Source organism: Hermetia illucens, chromosome 4 (assembly GCF_905115235.1).
Source record: "Hermetia illucens chromosome 4, iHerIll2.2.curated.20191125, whole genome shotgun sequence".
Taxonomy (NCBI): Eukaryota; Metazoa; Arthropoda; class Insecta; order Diptera; family Stratiomyidae; genus Hermetia; species Hermetia illucens.
In genome coordinates, this window is record NC_051852.1 from 124,662,465 (window position 1) to 124,675,325 (window position 12,861).

The following is a 12,861-nucleotide window of genomic DNA, read 5'->3' on the forward strand; positions in this document are numbered from 1 at the left end:
TCTCATAACTGCAGACAGCTCCGAATCTCTGGCCATTCCTCTCCTTATGCCTTGGTTGAGTTCCCCATTGGTAATCTTGACTCCAATGTCGGACCTGGCCCCGATGCGCTTCCTAAACTTTTACTCCTTAACTATGGAAAACACATTTCCCTCCCCTTGAGTATAATCCACAACAAAAGTCTAGATGAATGCTACTTTCCCCCGTCTCTGGAAAGAGGCCCTTATCATCCCTATCTTCTTGCTGTGAACTACCGCCCCATTTCTCTTCTCTCCTCTTGCTCCAAAATCCTCGAAAAATACATCAACGACTGGTTGACCGCGCACTTCGGTCACCTCATTGTCAAAGAGCAGCATGGTTTCGTGAAACATAGATCTACGGCTTCAAACCTTGTGGTCTTTACCGACATTGTTGCTAAACGCTTGAATTCACGATAGGAGGCACATACTATTTATACCGATTTCTCCAAAGCCTTTGATATCGTTGACCATAACATTCTCCTCTCTAAACTTTCATTACTAGACTGCCCTCCCTCAGTCAACTCCTGGCTTTCTTCCTATCTCTCATACCGTTCCTGCAAAGTTTCCTTTCATGGTTACTCATTTCGTTCCTTCTTTCCTTCCTCTGGTGCTCCCCAAGGCTCTATTCTTGGCCCGTTACTCTTCCCGTTTTTTATCAATGACCTAGCCTCCATCCTCACTTGCGAGTATTTGCTTTACGCAGACGACCTTAAATTGTTTGCCTCTGTTTCGTCTCCGTTGGATTGTCCTCTCTTACAGTCCAACCTTGATAATTTAGTCCGTTGGTGTTTGGTCAACAAGCTAACACTGAATGACAACAAATGTCACTGGACGTGCTATTCGCTTAAACCCTCCCCAACATCCTTTTCCTATTCTCTCAGTGGACAGCCCCTTTCACTACTGACCCCTTTCAAAGACCTGGGTGTAATATTCGACGACAAACTTCGTTTCAATTCTCACTTCGTTGACATCATCAATAGAGCTTCCAAAATGTCTGGTTTTATCCTACGTTCCTCCTCCGACTTTACCTCAATCTAGCCCTCCTTAACACTCATCAATTCCCTTGTCAGAAAAATCCTTGAATATTGCTGTGTAGTGTGGTTCTTCTTTCGCATTTGTGACTGCCGCGCTCTTGAAGTGGTACAACGCAAATTCACCCGGACCCTCTTTTACAAAAAGAACCTTTCACGGATAGATTATCCGTCACGACTCCACACCCTCAATCTCCCCTCCCTAAAGCGACGCCGTATCTTCCTTGATATGTGTACTCTTTTCAAACTCTGTAGTTGTCTGATGGACTGCTCCGGCAGCTTGGATATTACTTTCCGTATCGCCTCATCCCATAACACACGTAGTGCGGACATTTTTGATGAACCCTTCGCGGAGCTCGAGATTTGCTTCCACTCTCCTATGCTGGTCCTACAATACCCTAAAGCTTGGGTCCTTTGACTCTATTTCCTTCTCTAGTTTTAAGCGTAAAAGAAGCCATTCACTTGCTCCTCCCTCTGAGGACAATAGGTAATAAGGAATTTGTTTTCTGTATATTGTCCCCATTAAATAAATAAATAAATCAATCCCAAGTAGAGGCCGTGGCCAACCTCAAATTACTACCGTTCTGGCGACAGATTTTGGGTTTGTTGTTTTTTTCAAGTGGAGGCACAATTCACCGCCAGCCGTATCGTTACTGACATGAGCAAAGTCCCACGCCGTCGTCGCCTCACTTGACTCTTCGGTGCTAGATCATGTGGCCGACGTGGTTGAAAAACCACCGCCCTCCGACATGTGCAGGCTCTCGCAATCGTTATACTATTTAAGAGTACCTGCAGATTGCCCTGGTGCTGTAGGACTGTGATATGTAAGGCCTGAAGATTTTCGCAAAACGGATTCATTGGATGTATACATCCATAATAAAGCCCATTTTGATGAACTTTGCTAACAGCAGGAAGCTGCTGACGCAGATTCAGAGGCTTGGTTGCCTAAGTATTACAGGAGCAATGAGTACTACGCCGACCGTGGCACTCGAAGATATTCTAAATTTACCGAATCCGTTTGGAGGTGAAACAGAAAGGAGCTAACGACGCATATAGGCTTGATACTATTGATGGAAATGCGGCCAATCATACGGCCATGCGTCCGTTTGGAAATTTCTTGGCAAATATCCGGTGGCTCTGATGCCAGCCGATCATATGGCTTCCAGATTCGTCTTCGAAAAGACGAATTTGTCGGTGTCGTAATTACCGGAAGAGAAGAATGGTCGATAAATGGCCAGGAGTCTTTTAGGATTACAGACTTAATAATCTTTACCGACGGGCCATGGAAAACGGATTGGGCGCAGGGGTGTTCTCGGGCAATCCGATTATGGAACTGGCTCGACCGAAAAAGCTGACTGTCTCGTCAAGGTTCTGAATTCACAATGGTGGGGCCAGAACCAGCTTTGGCATCCGGCCATCTACTGCCAAGTCTACTCTGAAGGGGGAAAATGACAAGGAGTCACGCAGCCGAATGGAGATATTTGAACTCCTGCCGGCAGGCCAAAATCTTTGTGAAGGAACCCGGGTCCCCTAGAGCGGCATTTTTGTTGTCCTTTAAGAAGTGGAACATAAAAACCTTAGTAGGGCTTTTAACGGGACACTGCCCCTTAAACTACCACATACCGCTAATGCGAAGAGGAAGAAGAGACGTATGCAGTTGCCCGGTCTCTTCAGGCCTCAGACGAAGATACCTTAGTAAGATTTTCTTCAACGCATTCTCTGTCTCTGAATAATGTTCTCAGATTCGCGAAAGCCTCCGAACACCGTTCGCGAGAGGCCGATGTATAAACGATCTCTGGGTATAGCAGAATGGGCCTAGCAAAAGTCTGAGCGCTTGAAGTTGCGGCTCCCCCCACTAAACTATATTAAAATAAGGTATTTTACTCTAGGAAGCCCCCAAAACAGAGAAAAGTCTGAGGACACAGGAATGCGGCACAGCTTATGTCCTCCACAGACTTAAGACCATTCATTGAAGAAACTGGTACGGTTCAAGTGAAAACTAAACCACCTGGACAGTCCGAAAGTTTCAGTGGACAATGCTGCTTGGTTTCGACGGTCGCTGGACCGAAGAGAGTGGAAACGAAAACTTCTGGAGGCTAAAGTTCCGCATAGAATTATAGCCTCATGGAAAAAGGAGGTAGTATCTGTGTACGTTTCGGTTTACCTGCGCAGGTCGGCCTTAGAAGTGTTTGCAGTTAATATACTTACTGCAATATTTTGTTTACATATATGCGGAAAATTACTAGTCTAAGACGCCACACTACTAAAGTTATAAAATATAGCAAAATGTTAAAACGTTGGGTCTCTTGAGGCAGTGTATTCGTTGCTCCTACAGGCTTGAAACTTCGTAGGTTAATTTAACTCACCACAGGAAAAAAAATAGGAATACCGCATCGTAATTTTGAATATTGCATTTTAAGGGACACCCTAGTACACGTGGTCACTGACCACTTTTATACAAGAATTTTTAACTTAATTTCCGCTTTTATTTTCTGTGCAGTATCTAAATGAAAAATTGAAACAAAAAAAAAATCAAAAAATATATTAGTGAAATGTTGAGTAGCCCAAAGAATATGCAGATAGTGCTAAGGAGTCCATTGTTTGCGGGAGACTTCTCATATGCAGCTAAAATCTCTATTTACCGTGGAACATAAATGAACATGTAATTGGGAAAAATGAAAATAGTGCAATGAAGTGCATGATCTAATGAACGCGAGTGCTTTTCGAAACAAAAAAAGCATCTATGGCTATCCATCCATCTATCTTTCAGTCTACCTAATGATTCATGACAATTACAAATCGATACTCGTTTCTGCTAATCTCATAACAAATGTAACGTGAAAAAACTTATGGTGCATAACGGGGAGAGTATATTCCACAAGGAAACTGCTGGCATCAATATCAAATTCCAAGTTAAGTACGTAGCAAGGTCAATTAGAACTACTTCGTCACAAGTTCCAGTCAATTTGACTCCGATTTTACTGCAGTTTTCATATCGCATGCTTCCTTGTGGCGTATACCATTGAAAATTAATGAAATCAAGAAATCGCTACCAAATAGAAGGCTAACAATCTTGTCACCGAAATAACTTACTTGCAGCTCCGTTCGTTCCAAAAGCAGACCGAACATCACCTCCAAGGGAATTCAGCGACGAATCAATTTGATTGGTGACATTCACCATGTTTGAAGTGATGGCAACCTGATTTGAATTATTCGTTGCTATTGCTTGTTGCTGCATTTGTGATGAATTGGTAAGTGGTCCTCCGGTTCGTAATGGATTTCCACCCAACATTTGACCTCCTGTTGATTGTTGCTGCTGTTGATGGTTGGTAAGCTGTTGTTGTGGTAACGGCGGACTCTTGCCCGAACGTGGACTAGAATTTGGCGTTGAACGGGGACTGGAAGTTTGTTGATTTTTTAGCATTCGCATTAAACCCTCGAGTTGAACCATGAGTTGGCGGCGTGAATCTTGAAGTGCACCCAAATGTCCTTCGAGCTCGCCTTTGCGCTGTCTCAGCAGACGAAGCTCATTCATTAATGCCGGACTTTCGGGATTCATTTGTTGAGATCCCTGTTGTGTTTTAAGGCGGGCAATTTCTCGCATGATCTCCTTGTTTTTGGCTTCAAGTTGGGCGATAAGTTCACGTTGTGCTCGTGAATTATCCGAACTAAGGGCGGCAGTATCGTTTGAGATACCAGATGGCTAGAATTATACGAATATATCAATGCTAGTCCTATTTATACTTCATCTAACTTACCGTTCGATTTTCCTGTGCCAATCTTGCAGCATATCTCGCAATCAATCGATGCTCCTCGTCGTTCGACGAGGCAGCTCGAGACAGAGAGGCTCCAGCACTATCTAAACTTCGACCTGTTGCTCTCGAATCGAGGGTGCTACTTCTATCGAACGCTCCCTGACCACCTAACATACTTGGATCGGAAAAACCATTATGTGATGGAAGTGGTGATGGTGGCACAATATGCGACAAATTCAAAGTTTTCTCTGGTTGTTCAGGAAATCTTGGCAAAACTTGGCTGTTCTTTTCCGGTACACAACGAAAACTTTTCCTCAACGAATGACCAATTTGTTTACTTGGCGATTTGTAGCTCGAGTACTCTTTCACTTCGTGGTCGTTTTGGTGATTCAATGAGGTACGTCCTTGCCAGAAACACTCCTGGCATAGCTGGTAGGCATGGCATCGTTGGCATCTATAACGGAAACCGGTAAAGTTCTCCTTATGACATACAGAACATATTGTCGGATGAACTATCGTTTCGACTGTAGCTAATCGATGTAAGAGTGGCAGCCATACTAGACACGACGGTCCTGGCTCGGACATGAGTGTGGCCATAAAGTCGTTAACTGTGATTTTATTTTCGGCTGGGAAAATTTCCTCTTCAAGATTTTCCTTATAGTGGAATGTGGGAGATTCATAGACGGCCGCCGGTAAGGCTAGCACCTCACGAAGAAATTCACCAAGTTTCCACGGAATTAACTGCCCGGCACTGTCGGATATTTGAGAGAAAATGTCTGAAAGAAAAAAGGAGATAATCAATGAGGATGGGCTTCGAAAGGATGAAAAATTGTATTTACTTACATCGTAATTTATCAACTAGTTTTCCAGCACACATGGTCGCGAGTGCTACTTTTATCGAGAAAACTCGAATTTTTCCGGTATTATCACTGAAAAAGATAGAATAAAACAAATTATTAATATAAATTCATATAAATTTGCGCGGAAAAAGATAACTTTGAGTTACTGTAACTTTTTCAGTAATGACACGATTTTTATCAAATTTGGGGATATCATGCGTCATACTATGGCCTGGGAGTTGGGAAATACACTCAAAATATTCCATGCTTGTCATAAAAGACGACTAAGAGGGGTGAATATTTGTAGGCTAGCAACCTAGACCTTTGGCTATCGAAAACGGACTATGATTGGTTTCTGGAATGTACACACGATCCTCAATAACGGTAGCGAGGGTCCTTAGAGTGCTCGCTTTCTCAAACTTGAGCGGGAATTCCAGCGATATACACTGGACATTCTGGGTCTAAGTGAAGCAAGATAGTAGGACTCTGGAGAGTACTCCCCTCCCTCTTGCCACACTTATGGCGATGTGCTTTTGTAATTTGGAAAGCCAAGTGGCGACATACGCCCTCTCTTGACCTGGGAGCCGGTTTCCGGCAGACTTCTAATTGCAAGATTTCGATCCATATTAAGTACTATCCTAATTGTACAATGCTACGTACCAACGGAGACTTTCGACATAGTAGAGAAGGATGGTTTCTACGAGCAACTAACCGCAGTTTAGGGGAGCCTTCCTAAAGGTGACACTGTAATCGTGACGGGTGATTTGTAGGTTAAGGTAGGATCTGACAACGTCTTGCTCGTGCATGTGATGGAAAACACGGTATTGGTGGGAAGTTTGTAAATTTCATTGGTAGCACATTGTTCGAGCACAGAGCCTCCACAAGGTCAGTTGAGTTTCAACTGACCGACATCGTACGAGCAATCAGATCGACCACTTCGTGATCAGCAGTAGATTTAGGGAGTTGTTCTCTGGATGTGCATAACAAGAGAGGCGTAGCAATCGGTCTCGAAAGAAATCACCATATGATGTTTGTTTTCGTTTGCTTGTGTGTTGCGTCTGCCACTTATCGCAGGGCTGGGAGGTTGCGACCTCCTAAGTTTAACATCGAAAGCTTGTATGGCCTAGCTGTCACTGGACAATGGGAGAACTATCTTGTTGATCGAATGGCAGATATACTGAGTAACCCGCCTGAGAATAACTTTGAGTATTGGGGCGTCATTAAAAATGCTCATTTCTCGGGTGCTGCACAGGCCATCGGCCACGTCCCGAAGGGCGTCATAAGATCTGGCTGATTGCGGCATCGTGGAAGCGAATCGATAAATGGAAGGGGTTAAAGGCTCTACTGACCGCTGCGAAGTGTTGGCAGGCATAACGCGCTCGAACTCCGATATCGAGCCAAATCCCGTGAAGTTCAGTGCAGTGTACGCCGTGACTAAACAGAATTTGTTATTGCGTTGGTTAGGGAAGCGAAAGATGCCGTTGATCGCAATGATTTCGGGAGTGTGTACAGCATCACGAAAAAGCTTGCATGTGGTCGTGAATCATTCGATGGTCTTTTGAAGGACCTCAAGTTCTCATCCTCGATGATTAATAACTGAAGAGGTTGAAAGAACCTTTCACTATGGTTCTTAACCGTATCACATCCGATGAAGTTCCTCCTCTTGTGGATGATATGGCTAATCACCGTAACATGCGGATACGGACTGTTCCTTCAAGCAGAGGAATCATTTCCACAATCAATGCACTCAAACGGGGTAAAGTCGCTGAGTTTGACGGTCTCTATTTATGGCTGCACCTACCGTTACTGCAGATCTGCTGCTTCCATTCGTACGAAGAATCATATACCTTTAATAGCAAAGTCAGCCAGGGTTGCATCCTGTCACCGATATTATTTCTTCTTGTTATTGGTGACGTTCTCCATGCTGCATTGTCCGGAGGACGTGGGCAATGACAACTTTCCCCAAACACCTCGATTATGCTGATGATGTCTGTTTGCTCTCTCAACGGGTCATGGACCTTGACTGGCTCTGAATTTGGAAAGAGAGGCAGGTAGAGTTGGACTGAAAATAAACACCAGCCACCAACAACAACATTGGAGTGCGCTAACCTGACATTATCTCAAACGAAGAACTTGATCGGCACACAGGCTTAGCACTTGTGCGTCTTGCCCACAGTGGATAGGTCCCACATTAAGGAGGGGCGATATTTGCATTGCAGAAGGCCGACGAGTGGGCCACGCTAAGGGTACTTGATACAAAACAGTAGAGGAGGAGTGCGAGCGTCTCAGAAAGTCTTAGCTCAGTTCAGAACACAACCTCAATGAAGCTCATAGGGGATCAACCGCAACAACCTAGCGGAACGCACATCAATAGGAATTCCCCTGAAATATGTGAATTTAGGAGCTATCCTGGTTTACATGGTACCAGTATACCGCTGGTAAGGTTTCGTGACCCAAAGCCACTTTAGCTGAGTCCCCTTGCAGGCTCGGGTCTGATTGCCCTAATTAGGCCTTTGAAGCATTCGCGTACTGCATAAAGAATATGGTGGCCGTCATTGATGTGCAGCCCAAGATCTCGCGCCGCCTGCTCGATCTGGATGAAGGCAGTTTGTACGTCTCGGGCCGTTCTTCCCATGATGTCGATATCATCAACATAGGTCAGTAGTTAGGTGGACTTAAAAGGATCGTACCTCCTGCATTCACCTCAGCATCACGGATCACTTTCTCGAGGGCCAGTTTAAAGAGGACGCATGATAGGGCACCCCCTTGTCGTAGACCGTTGTTGATGTCGAATGGTCTTGCAAGTGATCTTGCTTCTTTTATCTGGGGATCTTTTCTTTTATCGTCGGGATACCGAATTCTCTCATGGCCGTGCACAGTTTTACCCTGGCTATGCTATCATAGGCGGCTTTAAAGTCGATGAAGAGATGGTGCAACTGATGTCCATATTCCAACAGTTTTTCCATCGCTTCCCGCATAGAGAAAATCTAATCTGATGCTGATTTCCCTGGAGTGAAGCTTCTTATGTATGGGCGAATGATGTTCTGGGTATATGGGGCTATCCGGCCTAGTAAGATAGAGGAGAATATCTTATAGATGGTACTCAGCAACGTGATACCTCTATAATTGCTGCACCTTGTGATATCTCTCTTTTTATATATGAGGCAGATAACGCCTCTTTGCCAGTCGTCAGGCATTGATTCGCTGTCCCACACCTTCAGCATAAGTTGATGAACCACTTAGTGTAATTGGTCGCCTCCATATTTAACCAATTCGGCTGTAATTCCATAGGCTCCTGGCGATTTATGATTTTTAAGCCGATGAATTGCACGGACTGTTTCTTCTATACTTGGTGGTGGCAGTATTTGTCCGTCGTATTCAGTTGGCGGGACCTCCAACTCGTCGATGTTCTGGTTGTGTCGGAAATCAGATTTTCCTCTTTGTCTCGGCAGGATGAACATCGAGGTGTCTAAAGCTTCATTCTGCTGACTTGGTAAAACTTCCGCGCCTGGTGCGGTTGCTCCCTGTACTTCACACCTCCCTGTACTGTTCACAGACCTGTTGGTTCTCCCAGGCTTCCTTTTTCCGCTTGTAAAGTCGCTTCTTCGCTCGCCGGAGTTCGTGATAAGTCTCCGCGCGTGCCCGGCTCCTTTGAGAATGCAGCATTCTTCCGTTCCGTTGCTAGCTTACATTCATCATCAAACCAGCCGTTACGACACTTTTTGCGCCTGGGATCAAGTATGTTTGTGGCCGTATTTATAATAACGTTCTTCAGGTGATTGTGAAGATCATTTGTTGATGCTTCATCTCCAGGATCTCTGTTGATTACGGCTATTGCTTCAGTGGCTTTAGTGTTAACTCTCACCTGATTGTCAGAGGGGATTCTGGGTGGTGTTATTGTTGAAGCTCGGGGCACCATGCCAACGAGATAGTGATCCGAGTCTATTGCCCCCCATGTGGCAGCGTTCGATCAACACATGGTCAATTTGGTTGAAAGTGGTCCCGTCCACGTATGTTTGTAGACCGCTTTCTGCGCAAACCAAGTACTTCCAAAAACCATTTCGTGTGACACTGCTAATTGAATGATCCGCAGTCCGTTATCATTTGTGGTATGATACTACCTAGACTAAGTTTGGTGAAAATTCCATTTATACTGACAAAGTTACGGTAGCTCAAAGTTATCCTCTTTGTGTAAATTTACTGCAACCCCGGATAGCTGAGTGGTTAGAGCACAAGGCTGTCGCGGTTCAAATCGGTGGTGGCAGTGGAATTTGTATTGTGATTTGACGTCAGATTTAAATGTTCTTACAGAAGAAATACACAAAGCCTTCCATGTCAAGCGTCCAACGGCTGTTTCATTTCAAATCTAGTTGAGGACAACGCTTAGAACATTGAGTATTATCAAATTTATAGCTTTAATTATGTTTTCTGTGCACTTTCGTTCTGGATTCATGGAACGGTGTAAAATGAATTGTAAGTAAATTTAATTCGCCCTTGAGCGGCCTATGGATGACAGGAGTTTCCAGGCTAGCTTCCACACAACGAATTTATCGGTCAAACCACATGTGCATGATTTGAAGAGATAACACAGGTAGACAGTTCCATACGGAAGGCAGACAGATAGTAAATTGGATTCAACCTGGTTTGAACCTACCCCAACTCTGAAAAGGGATATATCCCCAAATTTCACAAAATAACATTTCACTTACCTAGAATAGGCAGCCAGAAGCCAATTAAGTAATAGGCCAGCTTTAGAATCGACAGGAACTTGTTGCGCTGTTGGAAGACGTTTATTCAAATTGTGATAGAGCGATGAGACGAGCGTTTCCAATCGGGCAACACTGACTTCACTCTGTGGCTCAAGCGTATTCAAACCATTCTCCCGAAATGCTTCGATAACATTCCATATATCGACTAAATGTAAGTTTGTAGATTTCTGTATATATCGAAGTTTCGAGGCAGTTCGGTAAGACGCAAATCGAATAGTGTCGAATCTCTGCAGGTGTAGATCCTGTAATAGGGCAACCCGTGGCTCCATGTCCATCATGATGGCGACGTCAATGTGGTTGACTTTCTGTTAATTTTGAATGCCTGCAAAGAAAAGAGAAAATTGTTATTAAGGTACCCAACCTTGACTTTAACTAAAACAGGAGAGACAAAATTTGAGAGAGATTTTCTTCCGAAGATAAAATAGCTTTCATCATATTCGTAGTAGATGAATTCCATATCAGTAAATCTGATAACAATTAAGCAAGCAAAGGGATTTAATACTCATTTTGCAAATAGTAAAGTAGAATGGAAATTCCCAAAAATAATTCTATTAAAATCCCCAAAACAACAAGAAGATCCCTGAGCATCAACTACTCGTAAACAGAGGAAACCTGTGACTCATTCAATCAAATTAGAGAAAGCTTGATTAGTTTTTGGCTGGCATTCCTCACCTGGTTGCGAATGAACCAACAAAAACATGAACCCAGGCAGGGAGGAAGTAACTCCTTCCTCAGCCCGTGGCGACAAATGTTTGAAATATGTTCAGAGATTTGTAAATGACAATTTCGACAGCTCTTCCAGTGGCCCATTTCCTGAGCGAAGGAGCAAGACAATGAACAGGCAAACAATGTAGACACCTCTCCAAGTATCCGTAATACTTGAAAAGTTTAGGGTGTTTAGGGAACTTCGACAAAGAATAGAAAGGTATTCTGGTATCGGGTCTGAGATTAAAGGACGACAGGATGATTTTGATGATACGGAATTGGGAAGAATAAAATTTGGATTTACATAAAAAGGATTTGTACATGAGATGGGTCCAGACAAGAGAGGAAAGATGAATTGTATTCGAGATTTTTGATCTGAGACAAATGTAGTTAATTTGTTTGGATTTTTGGGCAAGTTGACAAGAAACTTGGGATTGTGTGATTCTTTCAAGGATCCTCGATGAATTTCGAAATGGTAATGGGTGAATATTGCTTGTTGCTATTAAGGGTGGATTGTGAAGAAGTGATGAATTAGATGTTATTGTGTATTTGATTGGGAATTGTTCTTCCTAGGATAGATGCTTTTAATTGAATACCAAAACATAATGTCGGTTTGCAGACTAGAAAGAGGCGTTCCCGAAAGAGTTTTTGCGCAAGCCGCAGTGATCCGAAACGATTCGAGTTATTAGAAGGATCTCTTATCTTCCGACTACACCGGTCCTTAACCCCCAAAGGTGCTTTATCATTCCTGGTCCAATGATCGCGTTCTTTAGTTGGATAGTCTCAAAACCTCCGGACAGGATTTTCATAAACTCCAGAGTTGAGACACTGCAGACACTTTTGAAAGTATTCCATCTGGGAGAACAGCTGGAAACGGGAAAAGTGATGGTTCCTGCAAACGAAAGTTTCCCCATGAGAAAGTAAGAGTCGCTATACTATTCTTTACACACTTCAAGCGTGGATGGCATCAATCCAGCGGTGCTAAAAGAGAGTATAGAGCAACTAGGGCGACTTCTAGGAGATATTTTTTTAGCCTGTTTTGTTCTGGGCTACATATCTACTTCTTAGCCAAAGGTTAAGGTAGTCTACATACCAAAGTCTGGAAAATTCAGACAAATTAGTTTGTACTGATTCTCGCTGAAATGGCTGTAGAGACTGATTGCCTGGCACATTCGTGAGGAAACGTGGAAGCCGAGCTCGTTGAGAGAAAACCAACATGGTTACTAGTATGAAAAATTCTTCCAGTTTGCTCTCCGATCTAAGAGAAAGGGCCTTTGACTGGGCGCCCTAACAAAAACGCGAGGAAGCTGCTAGAAAGCATGCTGTCGATGATATTTTAGTTAAGTGGATCTACGCTATGCTAACGCAGAGAGAGATTTATATGCTGAAATAGATGGCGATCGCTACTTGACTGTTAATCGACTCTAACTAACGGCTGAGGTGCAATATTTGTGTAAATTCATGCCCATTATGTGAAAGAGGTGGTTGTGCTAGCTGTTGATCCAGACCTTGGAAGGGAAAAGTTCGGATTTGATGGATATTCTGCCGTTGAGGAGAGGAGTTCTCACTAAAGAGGTGCTTTAAATGCACCTCACGAACCAGATTTTCTACATCCACCCGATCAATGTAGAAGATGTGAGAAGAAAGACCATATTGCAAGGGAGTGCAATCACGAGCAAAAATGTCTATTGTGCGAAGGAAAGGAAGAACGGGAAAACCGGGATATTGTCGAAAGGGGTAAATT

The 12,861-nt window shown here is 43.7% G+C and overlaps 1 protein-coding gene across 22 annotated transcripts in view; it reads right to left on the minus strand.

The window, feature by feature from the left end:
* The window catches only part of LOC119653390 (dystrobrevin beta), a 232,389-nt gene that overhangs the window by 17,618 nt on the left and 201,910 nt on the right, over window positions 1-12,861 (minus strand). For all 22 annotated transcript variants that reach the window (XR_005249688.1, XR_005249689.1, XR_005249690.1 and 19 more), the window contains exons 5-8: window positions 10,353-10,734; window positions 5,648-5,733; window positions 4,808-5,580; window positions 4,143-4,752 (exon numbers count right to left, since the gene is read on the minus strand). Coding sequence is in view for 16 of the 22 variants with exons in the window: in XM_038057945.1 (XP_037913873.1) it covers window positions 4,143-4,752; window positions 4,808-5,580; window positions 5,648-5,733; window positions 10,353-10,690 (1,807 nt within the window). In the remaining 6 variants the exon portion in view is untranslated. The remainder of the gene's footprint in view (window positions 1-4,142; window positions 4,753-4,807; window positions 5,581-5,647; window positions 5,734-10,352; window positions 10,735-12,861) is intronic.